General features: G+C 39.9%; 1 protein-coding gene across 9 annotated transcripts in view; it reads right to left on the bottom strand.

The window, feature by feature from the left end:
- Acaca (acetyl-CoA carboxylase alpha) overlaps nt 1-20,740 on the bottom strand; it is a 262,262-nt gene that overhangs the window by 74,148 nt on the left and 167,374 nt on the right. For all 9 annotated transcript variants that reach the window (XM_039086752.2, XM_039086753.2, XM_039086758.2 and 6 more), the window contains 6 exons: nt 14,663-14,704; nt 13,079-13,294; nt 11,850-12,005; nt 9,011-9,214; nt 4,103-4,258; nt 2,243-2,389 (listed from right to left, as the gene is read on the bottom strand). In XM_039086752.2, the coding sequence (XP_038942680.1) occupies nt 2,243-2,389; nt 4,103-4,258; nt 9,011-9,214; nt 11,850-12,005; nt 13,079-13,294; nt 14,663-14,704 (921 nt within the window). The remainder of the gene's footprint in view (nt 1-2,242; nt 2,390-4,102; nt 4,259-9,010; nt 9,215-11,849; nt 12,006-13,078; nt 13,295-14,662; nt 14,705-20,740) is intronic.

The following is a 20,740-nucleotide window of genomic DNA, read 5'->3' as shown; positions in this document are numbered from 1 at the left end:
CTGTTAGCATTCTGATGTCAAAGCTGCTGGGCAAAGGAAAACCCATGGTCACCACTGTACACTGCCACTCACTGCAGTAGCCATTCCTTTTATCCTAAGGTTTGCTAGGTCTTAAAGGGGTTAAAAAAAACCTTTAATTTTTTTTCTTCCTCTGTGTGTGTGTGTGTGTGTGTGTGTGTGTGGTCTTTGGGTACAGAGTTCCGTATAATAAGACTATTTGTATTCATACTGGCAGAGTAAACACTACATGTTCATGCCCAGGCAGCTCTGTGCTTGTAATTTCAGCAAGAACAGAGCTCTGTCCCTCTGGGACGTCACTATTCCCCCAGCCTCCATTCGCTCAAACACAGAATGAGAACAGAGAGAAAGCAGGAGAAGAAAGATCATGGCAAGAGGTTTCACACAGCACTGTAGCTAGCATTTCACATGGCTTTAAAAAAAAAAATCTCATTTTGTGTTTTAATTACATTAGTTAAAACTGTTTTACTCTCAGCCTCATGTTCACAAGGGCACTTTCTATTCCTCAAAAGCTATTCAATGAATCAAAATTGCAGACTAACACAACGAGCTTTTCTTTCCTGCTGAGGGGCTTGTGAGCAGAAGCCACACAGTAGATACCGAGCTCTGCTTCAACTTTGTGTGCCGATGCAGATGCATTTGCTCCTGGAGCAGCTGCCACTTCACCTCATCTTCTTGCTGAGGCACCAGATTGGAAGATCTCCTACCAATCTAAGCCTCTGCATCTGCTCTAGTGCTTGTCTCCATCCTAGAACTAAATCAGCTGCTCTTGCTGCCTAGACTGTGGTACGGAAAAGCCATAAACCCTATTCACAGAACAAATATTTTAGAAAAGGATACAGAAGCTGGGCTTGGTGGCACATGCCTTTAATCATAGCAGAGACAGAGTTCAAGGTCTGGCTATCCTGCAAAGTGAGCTCCAGGATAGCCAGGGCTACACAGAGAGACCCTATTTCCAAAGACCCGAACAATAAGACACTGAACGCAATGGAACAAATTCACATGGCACCTCCAGGGATCAGCCAGCCTGCTTACAGTAAACACCCAGGTAAGGATTATTCTAAGGAATAAGTTTAGCTAGGAATTATGTGGATCTTCAATAAAAACATCTGTATTTTTAGGTGTGTTAATATTTTTATCATCACTATAATTGTACATTAGAAGCATAATCAAAATCTTATGACTTACTACATGGAGATGAGGGGACACACAAGAATGCACCTTTATGTCATTATTATACAGTACTATATGAGAAAAGTTATCAATCTCAGAAAATGCTTTCTGTTTGTTTTAAGACAGGAAGTAACATAGCCCAGATTATCTACTAATTTTCCTGCCTCAGTTTCTAAATACTGGTGTGTGACACAACACATGGCTAGAAATGTGTTTTTTATTTTTAAAAGATTTATTATTTTTAATGGATAATAATTTATCATATTTATTATTTATTTTTTAAATTTATATTTTAAATTTTAAAAATTTAAATATATATTATTTTGGGAAAAATAATATAAAAATAATATTTTTTATTATATTCTCACCAAGTCATTCCAGAATCACTCCTTGTCCCTCTCTACCCAACTTTAAGATTTTCAGGCAGGTGTGGTGGCACACGTCTCTAATCCCAGCACTCAGAAAGCAGGCAGAGTTTAAAACCAACCTAGTCTATGTGTGAGTTCCAGGCCATGCAGGCAAATGTAGTCAATCAGACCTTGCTCCAAAAACAAACAAGCAAACAGGCTTTGTGCTTCTTTTCTTTTAAGCCGTCAACTCTGGGTGAGCCCTTTAGGAAGAACTTCTTTACTATGCTCACAATATCACCAAATGTAATAAATCAAGTACAAAAAGAGATCTCTAAAGATCTCAAAATTCCAAACTTCTATAAAAAAAGGAAAATAATCTATTCTCATGTATCTTCAATTATGAACTCACAATCTTGGTCCACTTACATTCTATTTTGAAGCAAATCCAAAATATTAGACCTTTGATCTTTAAAGTATATATGTGCATCAGAAAATACCCCTTTTCAAAAAGCACAATTTTCATATCTAAAAATTTCACATAATTTCTAGATTTGGTCCATTCTCTCACTGAGGAAATCTACCCAAAATTCTATCCTGAGTCTCCCACTTGAGTCTCAGCTCCTACTGTGCAATGGCAGCTCCATGGAAGCCTGGTGCTAGTGGATGCAGACATGGAAAGGGACAGGGGCTTAGCTACTTGCCTCGTTTCCTCCTGGAAGTCTGTTCATATGGACAAGCTGGCCTTGATCATCCAACACCAGTTCAGTATACGTCAGTATGTCGGAAGGCAAAGGGGGTGAAGGAAGAAATGCTTGAGTGGACATGGACTCCCAGAGCTTGATGAGCGACTAATGGAAGAAAGAAGTTTGACTATCAGTAACAATTAACATTTCAGCATGGATAGAAATCACTGCCAAACTCAGTTACTCTGACTCTGCTTTCTTTTCCAAGAGCTCTAGGGAGAACGCGATCCTTGGACTAAATGTTCCAACCTTCACTCTCAGCAAGCATATACTTGGAACCATTTTTAGAACATTTTTTAGTAGGTCAAAAGTCGGGTACTTATCCAACAAAGTCAGACTACTGAATGAGTCTGAAAAAGCAGTGGAGCATTAACACACACAAAGCCCTAACACCATGGCAGTGCTGCCTCAAGTCTTTAATCTCTGCCTCAGCACTCGGGAGGTTGAAGCAGGCTCTCTGTGAGTTCTAGACCAGCCTGGTCTACATACTACATAGTCAGTTCTAGGTCAGCCAAGGCCATAGTGAGTCTCAAAAGGCAAAACAAAACAAAACTAATAAAACCAAATAAATACTATTATCTCATTTTAGAAGTATGTGTACCCGAGTGTTCGAAGGTGGGGATCCTAGGGAAACCTGTCAACGGAAGATTATTTTTAAAAAAGCAGGCAGGATATTCTGCTAGTACAAGCAAACCCAGGAAATCCAGGACCAGTTTTCTACTATAGGTTAAGGGAAGATCCCTTCACTACTTTTCACAGTGAAAGGCCCACGCATTGAACTTAGATGGGTATGACTATAAATAGAGATCAAATCCTCTCAAATTGGAGAATACAGGCATACCTGTGCATTTATAAAAGCATTTGAGTCACCATGTCCTACCTCCTATGAAAATAAAACAACTTGTTCATGAAGCAGGAACTACTTCAGGTCTGTGCTTTCTTGTCTTAAACGTCTAAAGCCCAAATGACCCATAGTTAGCTGTCCTGGCTGTGTCCCTTTTCAGTTAAAGGAATATAGACTGACACGCAATGTATGAATAAATAGTTACATAAAGGTCACGTGTTTTTCTGGGTACTAGGGGAACCTCAGACTACTAAACGGCCACAGAGAAGTATTACATGAATCTCAGATGTGGTAATGCCGACAGCATTGACTAAGGACTGCAGACTTCTGCAGACCCAGGACTCTTCCGTGCTTTCCCTTTCATCTGTTACGTCTTGCCTGTGATAGAGCCACACACACTTCTGATGGGACAGATCTGCACATAGCAGAGGGTGCCCCATCATAAAGACCAAGGAGTATATTTTCATATGGGGAAGCTTCGTAGTATCATGCCTTTCTCATGCTAGCTTTAATTCAACTGTAATAAATCTCCTACAAAAGAAGTTATACCTTAAACCAAATATTTTGCTATATCTATTTGTCTATGCTACCTATATTGACTCTCGTATTAGCTTAGGCTAAGGAACCATTCTGGAAAACATGTATATGAAAACCCAAGTTCCATTCTTCTTTTTTACTATCTCTAATTAGATCACAGACATAATACAAGGGACTCCTCACATGGGCTCTTGTAAGCCAGAACATGTGGCATGGGCTTACTTTCTCCTACTTGAGATTTCTCTTCTCACCATTCCACCTGTTAATTTATAAACAGCCATCCTACGTTTGAGTAAGAAAGTCACTAAAACCATCAAGGAAATAGAGGTTAGAATAGGGTCAAGATATCTCCTGCCCTTCTCAAGGCAAAGCTGTACCCAATGAAGACTCAGAGAAAGTTTGTTTCCTCAGAGCTCCCACCCATCAGACACCTTTACCTGCCGAAACATCTCTGGGATATCATATATATACGTTGTTCCCAAGGACTGTGCCTGAAACCTCTTTGATTGAAGAAGGTCTTTGGTCACATACGGAGTATTGATTAACATTCCATGCAGTGGTCCCTGCTTGTCTCCATACGCCTGAAACATGATCTGTGGGGGGAAACAGAATGCACAGGCAATGAAGAGCGAGACAGAAAATGAAACAGCCACCAATGGCAATGCTTTCCAGGACTGTTACTTCTTGCAAAATAGTTGAGGGTGGGAGAAATGCTAAATAGTGGAGACTTGCCTCATGACTCTGGGTATTTGGTGCTGTCCTTTCTCCACCGGTTAGAAAAGACTCTAAAATAGTGCTATGCAACCAGTCATAGTGCTATGCAACCAGCCATAGTGCTATGCAACCAGCCATATGTACTAGGATGTGCTTAGTTTGGGATTAGTTGAAATCAACAACAAAGTCCAGTGTAAATTTCACATCTCAGAGACAGAGTGGTAGCACTTGTCTTCTGACATGACTTAAATCTCAGATAGTAAAAAATGATGTCAGCTGAGTAGACAGAACAGCTCTAGTATTAAAGTTAAGAAGCAGCACTAGAGATGATTCTTGTTCTTGGGCCAAATCAAGGCTCTATCACTTGATCATGCATTAGTCCCCTGCATAAGAAGGTGCTTTGTAAGTACTGTTAGTTACACCAAAGCTTCAACTATCTCTACCAGAGGCAAATTTCATCCACTCACCTAGTTAATTCTTGTTAGCCCATAAGACAGAGCCTATGGTAAAATCACTACATTTTACTAAATTATATATTAAACTATATATGCTTCTCTTTAGTACACTGTTTATAACTAGTGAATTCCTACAACTGCTGGACTGTCACAAAATGAAACCACCATGCCAGTTTTTAATCATTTTTAACTCAAATATTTCTAGAAGAGTACTTCATACTCCATATATTTAGCTAGTTTTATTTGCTCATGAATATTTATAAGGGATGCCATTATTTCAATTCAATTAATATTTATTGAGTGCTCAGAGGTTGTATAACACTAAACTAGGCACTTTATGTATGAGCACATAAAATATAGATTCCCAACACTCTGAATACAAATGGAGATTGGGATGAAAAGGTGTGTGTGTGTGTGTGTGTGTGTGTGTGTGTGTGTGTGTGTGTGTATTTTTCTTTTCACATATCTGTTTGGACCTAAAATATAAGCACAAGATTCATGAATTTGATATATACGCATAGAACAGAATTAAGTACTGTCCTAAGCCTGAAGGTTGTCCAGCTAAGTGAATCCTTAGTATCACATCTCAGAGAAATACTAGTTCTCTGCTGACTTGCCAGTCAGTTCTTATGCTGCACTATAAATCATAGGCTGTTTAGATGCCCCCCAGTTAAACTCCAAACCCTCTTCTGTAAGACCAAAGGGCAAAGTTACTATATGGAAGACAGCAGCACCAACATCCTGGAAATGAAAGAATTAAGTCATACTTTTAATAGATTCCAAGTGTTTTGGACAAGAGTACAATATGAAAAAACTGGATTAGGGAAAAGACTGCATCAGAATAAGAAAGAGGAATGAAATGGCAGCCTGAAGCCTGTGAGACAGCTGAGTTCAATGCCTGGGTCTGAAAGACCTGATTCCTGCAAGCTGTTCTTATCTGACCTATATACACCTACAGATACCTACACCTACACCTACACCTACACACACACACACACACACACACACACACACACACACACACACAATTAAAAATTGAAAGCAGCAAGGTTGGGGACAGGATTTGAAACTCACTCACTTGCCCAGCTCTAGGATGAAGCTGGGTTAGACAGAATAAAGCAACATAAGGATGCAGCAAGGAACGGGACTGCAGAAAGCCGTCTGGGTGTATACATTGTTGCAGGGATTTAAAACAGGAACCACTCAGTAGCTTATCAGTTTCTTATAATGTTAAAAATATAGTTACTATGGACCAGCAACTAGACTCCTATGTATTTCCTCAGGAGAAATAAAAATGTATTCACATAAAGATTTGCAAATAATAATTGGGCATGATGGTACACATTTTTAATCCCAGCACTGCAGAGGCAGGAAGATCTCTGTGAGCTCAAAAGCAAGCCTGGTTTACAGAGTGAGTTCTAGGATAGCCAGAGTCACACAGTGAGATTGTGTCCCAAACAAAACAGGTTGCAAATGAATGCAGCGTAAAGATTTATTCTCAACAATCCAAAATTGGAACTAAAACTGCAATAGTTGAACGGATATAAACGCTTGGTAAATGTACAGAATGAAATACTGCTCATCAATGAAGAGGTGCATGGTCATAGTCCACGCAACACAGATGAACCCGCAAAACATTAAGTTAAACAAACCACGCGGGATACAAAGTGGTATGACCTGTCTGGCTTCATTCACATGCAACTATAGGACAGGCAAAACTAATCTACACCAACAGAGAGCAGATCAATGGCTGCCTGAGTCTATGACTGGAGCTCTGCCTTTTGCTTATGGGGTAACAAGAAATTCTCAATCATGACTGTGATGACACTCTCACAAACATATACAATTGTCAGACTTAATCAAGTACATCCATTATGTTATATGTAAACCATATAAACTCCTTACCACTGTAAACTCATTAAAGGTGACATTAGACTATTCTCTCCATGTTCCTCACTGGAAATCAGCTCACCTAAGGAACAGATAACCCAAACCTCTCCTGCCTACTTAGGACCGCCTGACATTGTTCATTATAGCCTACAGGACAAAGACTGTATGATAAACATGAAACTCAAGCCAGTTGACTTCTCTTCTTATCAGCAGGACAAATAAGGTAGTAGGCCAGGAGACTGGTAGTAATGGATCCTAACTCAAGCCCTGAATGACGAGCTACCTATGTTAGTTCCATTTTCTCCTATGATGAACATTGTAATTAGTTGGTGCAGGGCACGTTTTATAAGTTTGAAAACATGAATAGCTTCATTTATATCTCCCACTGATAGCTGCAGTTGGGCTTCTCTTAGAGAACCATCTCTGATCTACACAGTCGGGGGGCATCCTTAGAACCCTGTATGTATTTTCTTTATAATGGCTCTTGTCATATCATGCAAACATCAGTTCCTCGTCTGTCTTTTTCCCATTGTGATAATACATTTCTTAAGGAGGAAGTGCTTTACCCATAGTTCCTGACACAGTGTAAGTATCTGTAAAAATTAAACAAATGAACAGATGATAATCATGGTCCTACACTATCTCAGCTTCCTAGGAGTCACCAAGAAAAGAGAAAACGAAGTTCAGAGATAAGGACCAGTAGTCACTGGCACATGCAAGTGTCTGGGGTTGCTCTGTGGTCACTTCCCACTTCCACCACTGCTTACCACCTGGCTTCTATGACAAAGCAAAGCCTGGCTTCCTCTAGGGCTTTTTAAATATGCTGCTCCCCTTCAGGTCGAGGGCAGTTTATTCACTCTTGCAGATGCCTATTAAGTGTTTATTTTGTGTCAGGCACAATACGAAATCTCTGCTGAAGGCACCTGTGTCTTTCATGCGCAAGTGTCACCAGCAACCAGCATCGGGGAAATCTAAGAGCTTTCTAACAAAAGAAATGGAAAGAAGAAAGTTATGAAGAAAAAACATATTTATCAAAAACATTAAAATCTCAAGTGGCCCTCTTATTTTACAGGAGAATAGGCCTGCCTTGAAGCCATTGTAGAAGTTAATTAAAGTATCCCTAGCCTGGAAAGCCTTGACGGAGAATGTCCTTAAGATTGTCCTGAAAAACATCACATGCAGCAAAAGCTATGGAGCCCTTTTTCTCGCTCACCCTGCACTCCATGAACACTGTTTGAACTGCTGGCTTCATAAAGAATAGAGTTCTTTGGTCATCTAACTGAGAATGACAGAACAAAATGAAAGGTCACTAAGAAAACTGCCTAAACTAGAATTAAAAAAACTCATCTCCAAAGCACAGGCAAAGATGTCTTTTTCTACCTCTATTCTTAGATTTAAATGGACATAAATAAAAGCAAAAGCCACATAATCTCTTCCCAGAACCAAATGTATAAAACAGTCTAAAACTCTGGTTCAAGCCCACCCTTCTGCAGAAGTACACTTTCCAAGTACCCACTGAAGCCTTAAAATAACATACGGGTTAGGGATTTAGCTCAGTGGTAGAGTGCTTGCCTAGCAAGCCCAAGGCCCTGGGTTCGGTCTCCAGCTCCGAAAAAAAGAAAAGAAAAAAAAAAATAACATACAACCTCTGAAGATGTACCAATATCATAGAAAATGGTTCAAATGCTTAGAAACACATAGAGTGAGCAAATTAAAAAAGAATACTGCTATCATAGAACCAGGTGATTCATTTTTCATTCTGCATTCCCCGATTTCCCCCCCTGGAAAATATGTCACAGTCTGCCACTCTCCTCACATACAGCCACAGAGCACTCAGGTCAATGAAGGAAAGTGAGAATGCCCAGATGGAATACACAGTGTACAAGCACAAAGAAGCCACTGCTGGGCCTGTTCCTAATGTTCCTCTACACTGAAACTTTCTCTTTGTAATGACAAAAGTTAGAGATAAATCCCAGCAAGTCTCCTTTCCTCATCTGCCAGTGAAGGGTCAACTGTCCTAGAACAGGAAGAAGAAATGGTACCAGGCAGTCTAGATCACTAAGTAGCACAAGAACCCCTAGAAACAAGAAACCCTGTGAACGGCACAATCACCTGTGGCGTTGACCCAGCTGCCCTGTCAGGCCTCACCAATATCCAACGAAAGGTTAGGTTTCATAATGCGTTTATCAAGAGGGACAAAAATGGTTTCAAATGTGAAGGATAACCAATGGGGTTTCATGTGCTGGACCCAATCAAACCTTGGAGGAGCCTGCTTGACTACTGTACCTGTGCTGTCCTGGAGTCAGTCACTTCCTTATACAGGCTGATGTCCAAGTAGTAGCCAGACTCGTTTGTCAGGAAGAGGCGGATGGGAATCGCTTTTCCAGTTGTTGTCAGGCGAATGTTGATTTTCAGTTCTGCCTGGAGGACCCGCAATTTCCACAGCCGGCTTCCATAGCGCATTACCATGCTCCGCACAGATTCTTCAATCTGACACAGATACAATACTACGTGTAAATCTGAAATGCTTTGTAACTAAAAGTTGTTTTAAGTTTGCACATCTTTGCAAAGGCTCATTGGAATAAGATGCTGGTTTATGGAGATAGGAACCACAGTTAGACTTTATAAAGAGAACTCCTATCGTCTACTCTCCCTATCCTATTTAGTTTTTATGGTCAATTTGACACAACCTAGAGTCACCTGGAAGAAGGAAACCTTAAGTGAAGAATTGCCTTGGCTAGACTGTCTTGATAGATGAAGAGGGCAGGCTACCGCAGGCAACACTGGCCCTAGGTGGGCAGATCTGAGCTGTATGGTAAGAAAGCTGTTTGAGCTGGTAGGCAACGTTAAGCAGCCTTCCTCATGTTGCCTGTAGGTTCCTACCTTGAGTTCTTGTTCTGAATTTCTTCAATGACGGACTGTGATCTGGAAGTGGAAGCTGAAATAACACCTTTCCTTCCCTACATTGCTTTTGGGTGTAGTTTTCCTTGCTTGTTTTCCATCACAGCAACAGAAAGAAACTAGGGCGCCGCAATCCTACTATTGCTTGGAACAAGTTAGAAACAATTTCATGCTGGTTTGGAATTTGAGTGGTTTTCTGTGAATCACGGCCTCCAAATCTGTACAACTCCTTCCCTTTTCCTAATTATATTCATACTCTATATCAATGATCTGCAATAGCTAAAATTAAAAGCCAGGGGATTTAAGAGAAAGCCCCAAATAAGAATAAAACCTCTGGTTAAATAGCTATTAAGTAGCATTTCTATGCATGGTAACTATGTTTCACTGCACTTTCCCCGACCTTAAATCAACACAGCAATTACCACCATGAGCTTTTTTCCACAAAATTTTATTAAACTTGATAATGTATGTCTCTTAGTAAATTGCACAAATTAAAGAAAGGCAATTTGTAGGTTGTACCAGAACATTCCCTCTAAACATTAGATCTTTAAAATTTGGTCACTGCCAAATCCAACTGGTATTTACAGAGATGAGATGTTTCCTCATTTCCCTGAAACTTGTATTGAGACAGTTTAGTACTCTACAGAGTTAGAAGACTTCTTTTAAATAGATATTCTTGAAAGTGACTTTGTAAGTTAATACAATGGCACAGTGGATAGAGGCATTTGCCACCAAGTCTGAGAACTTTCATTTGATCCTTGGAACCCACATGGTATAAGGAGAGAACCAAGTCTTACTAAGTAGATAAATGCATAAATGGTTTTGTTCCTAACATGCTAAAACTTTAATAGTCCCCTGTGGGGCTGCAAGTACCCAGGTCATTCTGAAGTGTCTTTCTCAGTGCTATCTCAGCGTCTTACAAAGCATTGAAATTACCTTATATGGTAATTATGGGTCTCAGTAGTAGGTATCACTCTGCATGGATTGTGTTTCTGTACCATAGAATTTTAACTTAGGATACGTTTCAAGGAGATAGCTTCCCTTTTCCCACCCTGTGCTTGCTAACCATTCTTTTCTCCAGAGGATAAAAGCTAACAATCTGTGTGTATAGGAAACAGATGTGTGATTAGCAAGGTAGAGTATGAGTACTCAGAGAAGGGGCAGAGGGGCTGATGTTTCAAAAAAAAAAAAATTCATAGAGAAAAGGACACTCTAAAAATATATAGTATCCTAGCCATACTATAAGACTTCTAGCTTTATTGGTGCTGAAGTGAAATTTTGCTGTATCTGATGATGAGAATTGAAACTCAAAGGACAGCTTCCAGTCAGACACAATTTTCCCATCATTAGCCTGGGGTTTTAAAGGAAAAAAGGAGAAAACTCTCTTAGGCCTTGGACACTAACTCCAACAGACAAAATCAGAACTGGAGATAGAGTTCAGATAGTGGAGGGATTAGGAAGCACTCGTACAGCCCTGGGTTTGATCACCAGTACTGTATAACCCAGCACTTGGAAGGTGGAGGGAGGAGGACCAGAAGCTGAAGATCATTCTCTGCTAGCTTGAAATAAGCGTGACAATGTTTTGAGAAGAAGCAAAAGTTCATGTCTACAACGGATGTGGAAGAAAGGTAGATACTGACAGTCCTATACATATGCACAGCAACACAGGAAAAGGCAGAGAGACCAGGAATAGATCCACTTGCCCTTCTCTGTTCCACCTAGGTAGGATGAAAGCTAAGTTTGGAACCATATTTGTACATCTTAAATACACAGTTTAGAATAGAGCCTCGGGGATAGAAACAGACACATCATGTGAAATTCCTTACAGCCAAATTCTCTCACCGTGGGGAAATAGGGTAGGCAGTTTGGGACAGTGTGGCATGTAAGCAAGGTTACTCATAAGTACCATTTAATGCATAAAGGCAATAATTTAGTCAAAACATCTAACAATAGCAAAATTAATTACTTCAGATGAGAAATTCTAGGAGACCATATAAAATAGGACTAATACCTTGGCGAATATAAAACTATTATCAATGGAGGAGCTTTTACTACAGCAAGCAAATAGCCAGCGAGTAACTAGCATGCCACCTTCAGTTCTGACTTCTCCTAATGACTAGGTAAAAAAAATTGTTCTCATCAAACAGTCTTAACAAGCAGCCTGTGGGTCACATACAAATGAGTCGTTTGGGGGGACTGATAGAGAAAACTGTGAGAAATGTACCTTTGATGGGTCCATGATGACTGTGGGCACAAAGTTGAGGAATATATGGTTACAGTCTGTGCGAACATTTGTGTTATTGAAAGCAACTTCCAATTCATCCATGGCTTCCAGGAGCAGTCGCTCTCCTTCATTTTGTAGATATTCAAAAGAAGCTTCCTATATAGGAAGAAAATCTCCACTGTTAATGTGCTTTAGAAACAATACAGAGGGGTTGGGAAATGGTTTAGTTGCTGGGAAAGCTGAAGACTTGAGTTTGGATCTCCAGGGCTCATGAAAAAGCTCAGTGGTAACCAGCATCTCTAACCTCAACATCAGGGGGAGGTGGGAAATGTACACAGGTGAATCAAAGGGTTAAGAGACCAGCCAGCCACTCTAGCTGAAACTCTAAGTTCCAGGTTCAGAGAGAGATACTGTCTCAAATAAAAAACAAGGTAGAGAGCTAAAAGAACGTGTGTGTGTGTGTGTGTGTGTGTGTGTGTGTGTGTGTGTGTGTGTGTTTGTGCGCGTGCGCGAGCGCATGTGCACCTTCAATGGTCAATAGACTGACAATCAAAAGAAAGGTAAATCATGTATAACCAGATTCCTTACTGTTTTGTCATATTGCTTAAGTTGTACACCTACCCATCCAAGTGCATATGCACACATGCACACAAATAGAAATAAAGATGGGTAGCAACAGAGGAAGATATTCTCACACAAACTTCTAGCCTTCACATGTACTTGAATGCAAGGACAGGAAAGGGCTAAACAGAGAGCTCCTGTTAGCGCTTTTTCCAGCCTCTTAGGATATAATTGCCTTTAAGAGGTAGGCATCCCCGAGCTGAAACCTCAGTGTGATTATGTTTCACATAGGCCAGAGCTCTTTAGAAAGAACACCTATTAGAATGGCAAGCTAAGGAAAGCAGTGGGATATAGTGGTTAGCATAGGAGGAAGCCCACGCATTCAGAGAGTTTACAGTGGTTACTACAGCTTTCTTCTTATTTGTTACTATTACCAGGTCTTTGCGAGTTTTTCTGCTGTGCATACTTTTCTTTTCTTAAGTGAGTGCTTTCATGCTTCTAATACCAAGAAAAAGCAAATTAAAGAAAAATGAGCCTTTTATTTGGAATATTGGAAAGTGACAAAGGCAAAAGCTTGGATTCAAATAGTAAAACCCTGATTTTAAGCTGTGACTGATTTTCTGTCCTTTCCCTCAAGGATAACTTCCCATTAGCATTAATATACCCACCTTCGTGACCAGATCAGAGTGCCTGATGATCGCACGAACAAAGAACCTGTAGTCAGTCACTTCTGTGCCTACTTCCACCTTAGCAGCCCCAAGGTACAGGTGCATCTTGTGATTAGCGCATGGAATGGCAGTAAGGTCAAAATTTCTCATCCGGTTCAGCTCTAACTGGAAAGCCAGAGCAGGCTCCAGATGTCGATAAATGCGGTCCTCCTCAAACTGAGCACAAGGATCAGAGGAGAAAACAGCTTACAAGAGGCAATAATTTCAAAATTACTTTAAGATTGTATCAGTAAAACAGATTCTTAAGGACTGGACATGGTGACTCGCATCTGTAATGCCAGACCTGAGGCAGAAGGATTATACCACGTTTCGAAAAAAAACAAACAAAAAACAAAAAATAAAAAGGAAGGAAGGAAGGGAAGGAGGGAAGGAAGGAAGAAAGAAAGAAAGAAAGAAAGAAAGAAAGAAAGAAAGAAAGAAAGGAAGGAAGGAAGAAGGGAGGAAAGGAAGGAAGAGAAAGAGAAAGCACAAAGAGAAGAAGAGAAATAGAGAAAGAAAGGAGAGGGGGGAAGAAAGAAAGAAAGAAAGAAAGAATGAAAGAAAGAAAGAAAGAAAGAAAGAAAGAAAGAATGAAAGAAAGAAAGAAAGAAAGAAAGGAAGGAAGGAAGGAAGGAAGGAAGGAAGGAAGAAAAGAAACAAACAAAGGAAAGTATGTGCTCAAACACCCTGTTTCTCAAGTGGATCAAGGTGGATCTCTGAGTTTTAGGTTGGCCTGGTCTACATAGTAAGATTCTGTCCCCAAAAAGAGAACTAAATGAAAACACAGAAAAATCCAATCCCTCAGAACTCCTAAAGCATTAATAATGTTATAATTTTTTAAAAACAACCATCTACATAGGTTGCTTCACACTAATTAATATCTACTTCACATGGCAGTGTTGTGGATTCAACCACGTAGTACGAAATACTTAAGAGCAAGATCATCACTTATGACAAAGCACAAAGGACATAATAATAAATAACCACCATATCATTTTTAGATGTATTCAGTTTGGGGGCATTTTATTCTAATAGCTACATCATTGTTTACACAAAAGAAAAAGGTGTATTAGTCTATTTCTACATGTTTGCTGAATATAAATTGTTTTGCTAGAAAGTCTATCAATAAGTCCGTCAATGGAAGAGACACTAAAATATAAGCTGGTAGGAGGGAGAAATCAACATGGTATAAACATTTACTTTAAAACTAAAAACCAAATGAACATAAAGAGCTGAATATAAATCAATTGTCTGTAGGTAACAAAAATAATCCCACTAAATAAAGCAGTCTTTAATAACACATCAAAACTGTTCCGAAGGAAAGGGACGTTTTAGAAGTTATGGCCTTCTTTGGGTCAACACATTGATCACTTTCTAAAGCAAACCCTTTCTGAAGGAAGCTTGCTTTTGAGAAAGGAGAATGGCAGCAGTGAACTACACTGCACAAAAAGAGAGGAGGGAAGGATGTTGGGTTGGGGAAGAAAGGGGAAAAGGGAGGAAGGAGAAAAGGAGAGAAAAGGAAGCAATGGAGTGAATCAGCCTTACCTTATCCCTTGCTCGGAATGTGAAAAATTTGGGGAATTCTCTCTGTGTTAAAGAAAAAAGCAAAGTGTATTAGTCCTTCATGGAATGGCTCTTTGGGGACACAATATGGCCTCAGTCATGTGTCTAGATGGCAGTTTCCTAGATAGCATGTTTCTTGTGTGAGCTTACTCCAGGGAAGAAGGGCCCTCTGGGTAATGCTCGCTTTGACCCCACTTGAGAATCACTACATTAGCAGCCTACCTTTAGTACCGATCATCTCCCAAGAAAAAGTTTTCACTTCATTTCTCAAGTGGGGAAAAAAAAATGTTCCTACATGTTACTTTTGGCACAATCTGGTAAATAAAATCAATATACCCTTACACTACAACCACTGCAGTGGGACTTACTAGTCTGATTTCCCAAGTTTCTCCTTAAGAAAACTCGTCAAATGTAAACTAGCCAAGTAAAATTTGAGCCTGTGGTACCCCCCCACCCCAATTCATCCTGAAGTCAACCATTCCAAGGATTTAAATAACAACATTCCAAGACAAAAGAAGTAGTCAGTGCTACTTTGGTCACTGCTGCTGTCTAGGAAAAGAGAGGTTGGGACCAGTGAACTTGAAATCATTAGGTCTTCCTGCACAGCATTACACAAGAAAGCAACCAATTTACTAGAACCCTATTAATTAGCAAAGATGAATTCAATTAGCGGAGTTCATTAGTTTCTGAAATTTAACTTATTAACACGGAATACTCCTGTTTCTCGGATGGGAAGCTCTCCTGGCAGTGCTGCAATGAGTCATTACTATTTCCTCTCTAGGAGGTTCCTTCCATTAGGCGGCCCCTTCCTCATTATGAGTGCAATGTAATCAAGGAAGAGTCGGCGTCAGGCAGCGACCTAGACGATTGGATGCATCTTCAGGAGCCATGCAGGAAGTGCAGACTCAAATCTACTAGTTGGAGGCACTCTTTTGTGAGCTTTAAGGGCCTGAGCACAGCAGCCCGTTTTAAAGAAGAGCAAGGCTTAGCTCAAGGAGAAAATCAACCCAAGTCTCTCCTGACAGCCCATATGCCTTTGGAGTTTCAGGCACAGGCTGTTGTTATCTTGTTATGACCAAAATTCCTTATTTAGATGTGGGTTTTTTTTTTTTTTTTTTTTTGTGAGACAAAAAAATAAAGAGGGAAAATTAAGACAGAATAGGAAACAAGGCACACTTATACTGTAACACCGTGAGATTTTAATTCACAGAAAACTTCTGCAGTTGTTTCTACATATATTCTGCTTCACACTCACACTTATACACTTAATAAATCATTTCATTTTATAATTTCCTAGTTATTGGGTTTTTTTTTTGTTTTGGTTTTTTTTGTTTGTTTGTTTGTTTTTGAGACCAGGTCTCACTGCAACATCCTGGTCTGAAACTCTCTATGAGGTTGTCTTCCCCTCCACCCACCTCTGCCTCCCCGTGCTGGAATAGGGATGCCTCACCACGACTGCCTACATTTTCCTAGAATTTTAACTGTAAAATTGAACTTAGCAGACTTCTAGGGGTTCATTTACCAACACTAGAAAAATCAAAAGGTCTTTAAAAGCCCTTCAAAAGTGAAAGTGGGTTTTACATATGGCTGACATTTTATAAACAGGCTTTCGTTCTCAACAGCTCTCCGGCACACCTCCCTCTGGCTGTCCCAGTGACATACAACATAGGAAGCATCATGTCAGAATCTAAGTAGGAAGTGCTCTAGCTGATATCTACTTCCAGATTCTTACCTAAAATGTAAAACATAACAAAAACACAAACAAATCCTTCCATGGGCTTTCCTTGAAAGCTAAGTAAGTAATGTCTAAAAGCACACACTTTGCTATGTGCCTGAACTCAGGCTTGTATGATGTCATTTCTGTGTACACCAGTCCCATTTTTACTGAAAAACAAAACAGTAGCAATCCAAAATTTCTAACAGAGGCTTTCTTTTCCACCAAATCAATTAATCAAATCTGTGGGCAGGAAAATCAGACAGTTTGAAAAGAAATGTCTTCACTGCATAGGAAAAGGGCTAGTCTTTCGGCAGAGGGTGATCTGTGTACAGTAACAAGACAGAGTTAAAGTGCCAGTTTAAAGACGTGCTTTTACTGGGTGTAGTGGTGCATGCCTTTCATCCCAGGACCAAGGAAGCAGAGGCAGGTAGATCTCTGTGAGCTGTAGGACAGTCAAGGCTGTATAGTGAGATCCTCCCAAAAGAACAAAACAAACTGTGAAACAACAAGAAGCAACCGCTCCCCAACAAACAGCAAATGCCTCTCCATCCCAGACAGCTGAGAAGGCATCTGAGGTGATGTACTGCCCTCCCCAACTTCTGGGTAGACTCTGATACACTGACATTCAGAACATTTCCACCAGGGGCTGGCAAGAAATGTCTGCCTTAGACAAGCAGGAGAATCAGCTCATTCTGCTCATTCTGCAGGCTTCCACTAAGAGGCAACTTTTGGGGACTTATAAGGCAAACAAAATGTTACAAAACACCAGGATAAAAATAAAGTAGAAACTCGATTCTGATCCTATGGCTTTAGTGACTTCCTGCGTCTCACTCATCTCCACGCTTCCAAGTTCCCACTCACAGCACTCCGGCTTATTCCATCAGTAATGTAATTGCTTTCGAGGCATGCTCTCGTGTTATGGGCAAATATCATAATTGAATGTACACAAAGAAAACCCTCTTAGTGTTCTAATACCAAAAAAACAAAAGAATGCAACATTTCTCAGGAAGAAATTATACCCCTGCTGTGTTCTAATCAGCCAACCATCATCAAGACAATCAAAATAATTTGCCTAAATTAGCCAATCAAGACACCCTGCAAATCAGAGAATGTGAAACCCTGAAAGAGAAAGCATCATAGCTGATTATGATACTAATAATCGTGTTAAAAACCTAATGAGATGAAGAAATTGGGAGCTTGCTGGTGCAATTCTCTTCTACCTCAACATGCTGGGAACTAATTATATAGACTGTAATTAAAACAAACCCCTAACCAAACCTGGCTAGTTAGTCCACCAGTAAACAGAACTACCTTAAAAACAGAAAAGAGGCAAACATAAACTATGAGCCATGAGAACTATGTATGATGGGAAATGCTTCCCTCAAGGCCATAATAATCCAAACTACTTTGCCTTACATGGGCGTCACTCACATGTAAACAATCGTGAAAGTCCAACTAGCTCTTGGGAGATTTGTGGTAATTTTTAAAAATTCCCACAAACCCTTAGAAGACCAAAGGGAAAAAAAGGAAACTTTTTTTAAACACAAACTATGTGATTTTTGAATACTGTCACAGCATTTGAACCTTATGGGTTTTTTTTTCTTTAAGAGAAAAGAAGATATTCTAAAAATTCATATTTTAATATCCTTGAAAATATTATTGCTTTAAAAATAGGAAGAGCTCAAAATTTAAAAAGCATAATATATACCAATTAGCTTCTTGTTATATAGCTTTTGGGGCTTAAGATCTAAAAGATTATGTAAGTAACTGGGATTTAATAGAGAAGCCAAAGCTGTAAGGCAGTGCAGGAGGTATATATGCCTATAGGTCAGCACGTGTGAGGCTGAGGTGACAGACTGAGACCCTGCCACGTCCCCCCCAAAAAATAAGAAAAAGAAAGAAAGCAATAATAAAAAACCTCAAGCAAATAACAAACAAATCAAGAAACATCTTTTTTTTAAACAGCAACAGATATATTTAAATAGACAGACTTGTTTTTCCTACAACTTCCTATTTAAACATTAATTCTAAGCAGTTCTTTGCTTCTCATTAAGGAGAGTTGTCTTAATTAGGTTGGCTATGAAAACAGATTCCATACCTAGTGCTTTTACTGCTGGTGTAATAGCTGTGTAAGAGAGAGAGTCTGTGTGTAGAATCAAATAGTCAGGGAAGCAGCAGACACACCAGTGGCCAGTTTTCTGTTGGATAATCATGATCTAACAATGAGGTACTAAACTCACTGGTACTGGAATAAACACCTTACAGTACACCTGCACTCTATGAATCCCTCTTTTATCTTTGTTATTGTTTGGTTAGTTGGTTAGTTGGTTTTTACAAGACAGGGTTTCTCTGTGTAGCCCTCACTGAACTGGAGCTCAGCTCTGTAGACCAGACTGGCCTTGAACTCAGAGTTCACCTGCCTCTGCCTCTCTAGTGCTGGGATTACAGGTGTTCACACTGCCCAGCTCTGAGTCCCTCTTTCTTGTCTGGCTCTCATTTGTCTTGTGGTTCTAGGGTAGTCAGAAAGATCCATGACTTTGAAAGAGAAGTTTGTATCAGTCCTCACCAACCAATGTAGTGGTTAGCAAAACTTAGTAACCTTTCTCCTCTCCTTGCCGCACTAGGGACACTCTCTGTCCTGTTCAGTAATGCAGGAATTTCACAGTGTAGAACAGAGGAGGCTGCATGCATCACTGTGGATTACCAAAAAGCCAGGGAGATCAAGGGATTCATCTCTAACACTCCTGGAAAGCCTCCTCTTTTTCACACTACACTAACTATAGGCCAAGCACACATCAGACAATATGACAGAGGCTAAGCACTCTTCACGAATGGCAAGCTGCCACCAACGGAAAACTCTGAGAAGCACCAGGACTGTATTCCTGCGCTTGTACAACTCCTGTCAAGGCTCCCTGGCAGTTCAGTATTAAGTTGCCCTTGCCCCCTGCAAACCCAGTAATCATTTCTAAGAAGCCAAACAGAAAATTCAGCCCACAACAAAACTTTGAATGTTCACTAGGCTCTAAGCAGCCTTTCTTCATTCAAACAGTGAAGGCGTTTATAATCTAACTCATTTGCCACTTGATGTTACTATAAATCAAACCTGGACGATAGCAGCCAGAAGGCCAGCCTGCTAGCCTCATTAACTAAGAGATTTGAGTTGTACACATCCCTATGCAACCTAAATTCAGAAATATGAGGACAGCAGGAAGAAAAAATATTAAAGTAGTTCAGACTCTAGGGCAGATTGAGAAATGAGGTTATTTTTGTTGCTGTTATTGTGGTTGTTGTAGTTCGTATACATTTTATATCTATAGTTCAAATAAAAAATGTTAATGAGAACAATAAATTTTGTTCTTTTGAAAAATTTAGGGGACAGTTTTATTTAACCCTGGAATACTACAGGAAAGCAGTCACTGGACTGTACGTGTGATGACACTAAATGCACTCTAAGCAAAAAAGTAAAATAACTTTCCAAATTCATGTCGCCCTCTTTAATAATATGCTGGAATTCCAATGTCCGGGATAAAGAAGTGAGCTTGCTAACGGCTCAGAAGCCTAGCCCAATTCTGATACACACCCAGGGCCTGGCTTCTGCCATGTGTACCTTAGTTCTGATAGCATCTACCAGCCAGTGTTTATTCATGGGCACTCAGAGTCTATCCCCAAGTATCAATTTTATTCTCTAAGCTCCTGATTTTTCTTCCTAAAGCCCCAGGGTTCTCTCTAAGCTCCTCATACTTCTCCACTGACTCCTGCTTCCTATCTGAAGTTATTGATTGATGTCTACCTGCACTCTGCTGGATTTCCTGACATCAATAACACAAGCGAGTTGTGTAGTCCACAACATTTCCTAAAGCATTTCAGAAAAATCTTAGCTATTGAGCTTGCGGGGTAGGCTCTCTCGCTGCTCTATAGACTGGACAGAGCTGCAAGCTGACTGTATGAGGAAAGACAAAATAGCAAAGGCCTTGAGTGGAGGAAGCCCTTTCCACAACACAAAAAATGTTGCCTGATCCTTCTTACAAATGAGCAGTACTTGAATAGTAAGCTTAATTATTTTAACTCTCAATAAACAAAAACAGTAAAAATGTTCTCAGAAAAAAACAAGACTTCCTAACACCCTTGCAATCTTACTTAGTTACAAGAAGCAATTTGTAATGAAACATTTTGTCTACAGTCAGTCATTCTGAGTGACACCATGAATACAGGCTAGGTTTCTGGTTCTGACCATACCGGTTGTGACCTCTGAGTAAACTGAAGTTTAGAGCCTAGTATTAGCTTAACTTTCTTTCCAATAAAAAGCCCTAGCCTCACAAATATACAGAGTTCATTCAGTTAAA

Source organism: Rattus norvegicus, chromosome 10, assembly GCF_036323735.1.
Source record: "Rattus norvegicus strain BN/NHsdMcwi chromosome 10, GRCr8, whole genome shotgun sequence".
Lineage (NCBI taxonomy): Eukaryota > Metazoa > Chordata > Mammalia > Rodentia > Muridae > Rattus > Rattus norvegicus.
Note: the sequence above shows the minus strand (reverse complement) of the source record. Positions and strands in the feature narration are given on the sequence as shown.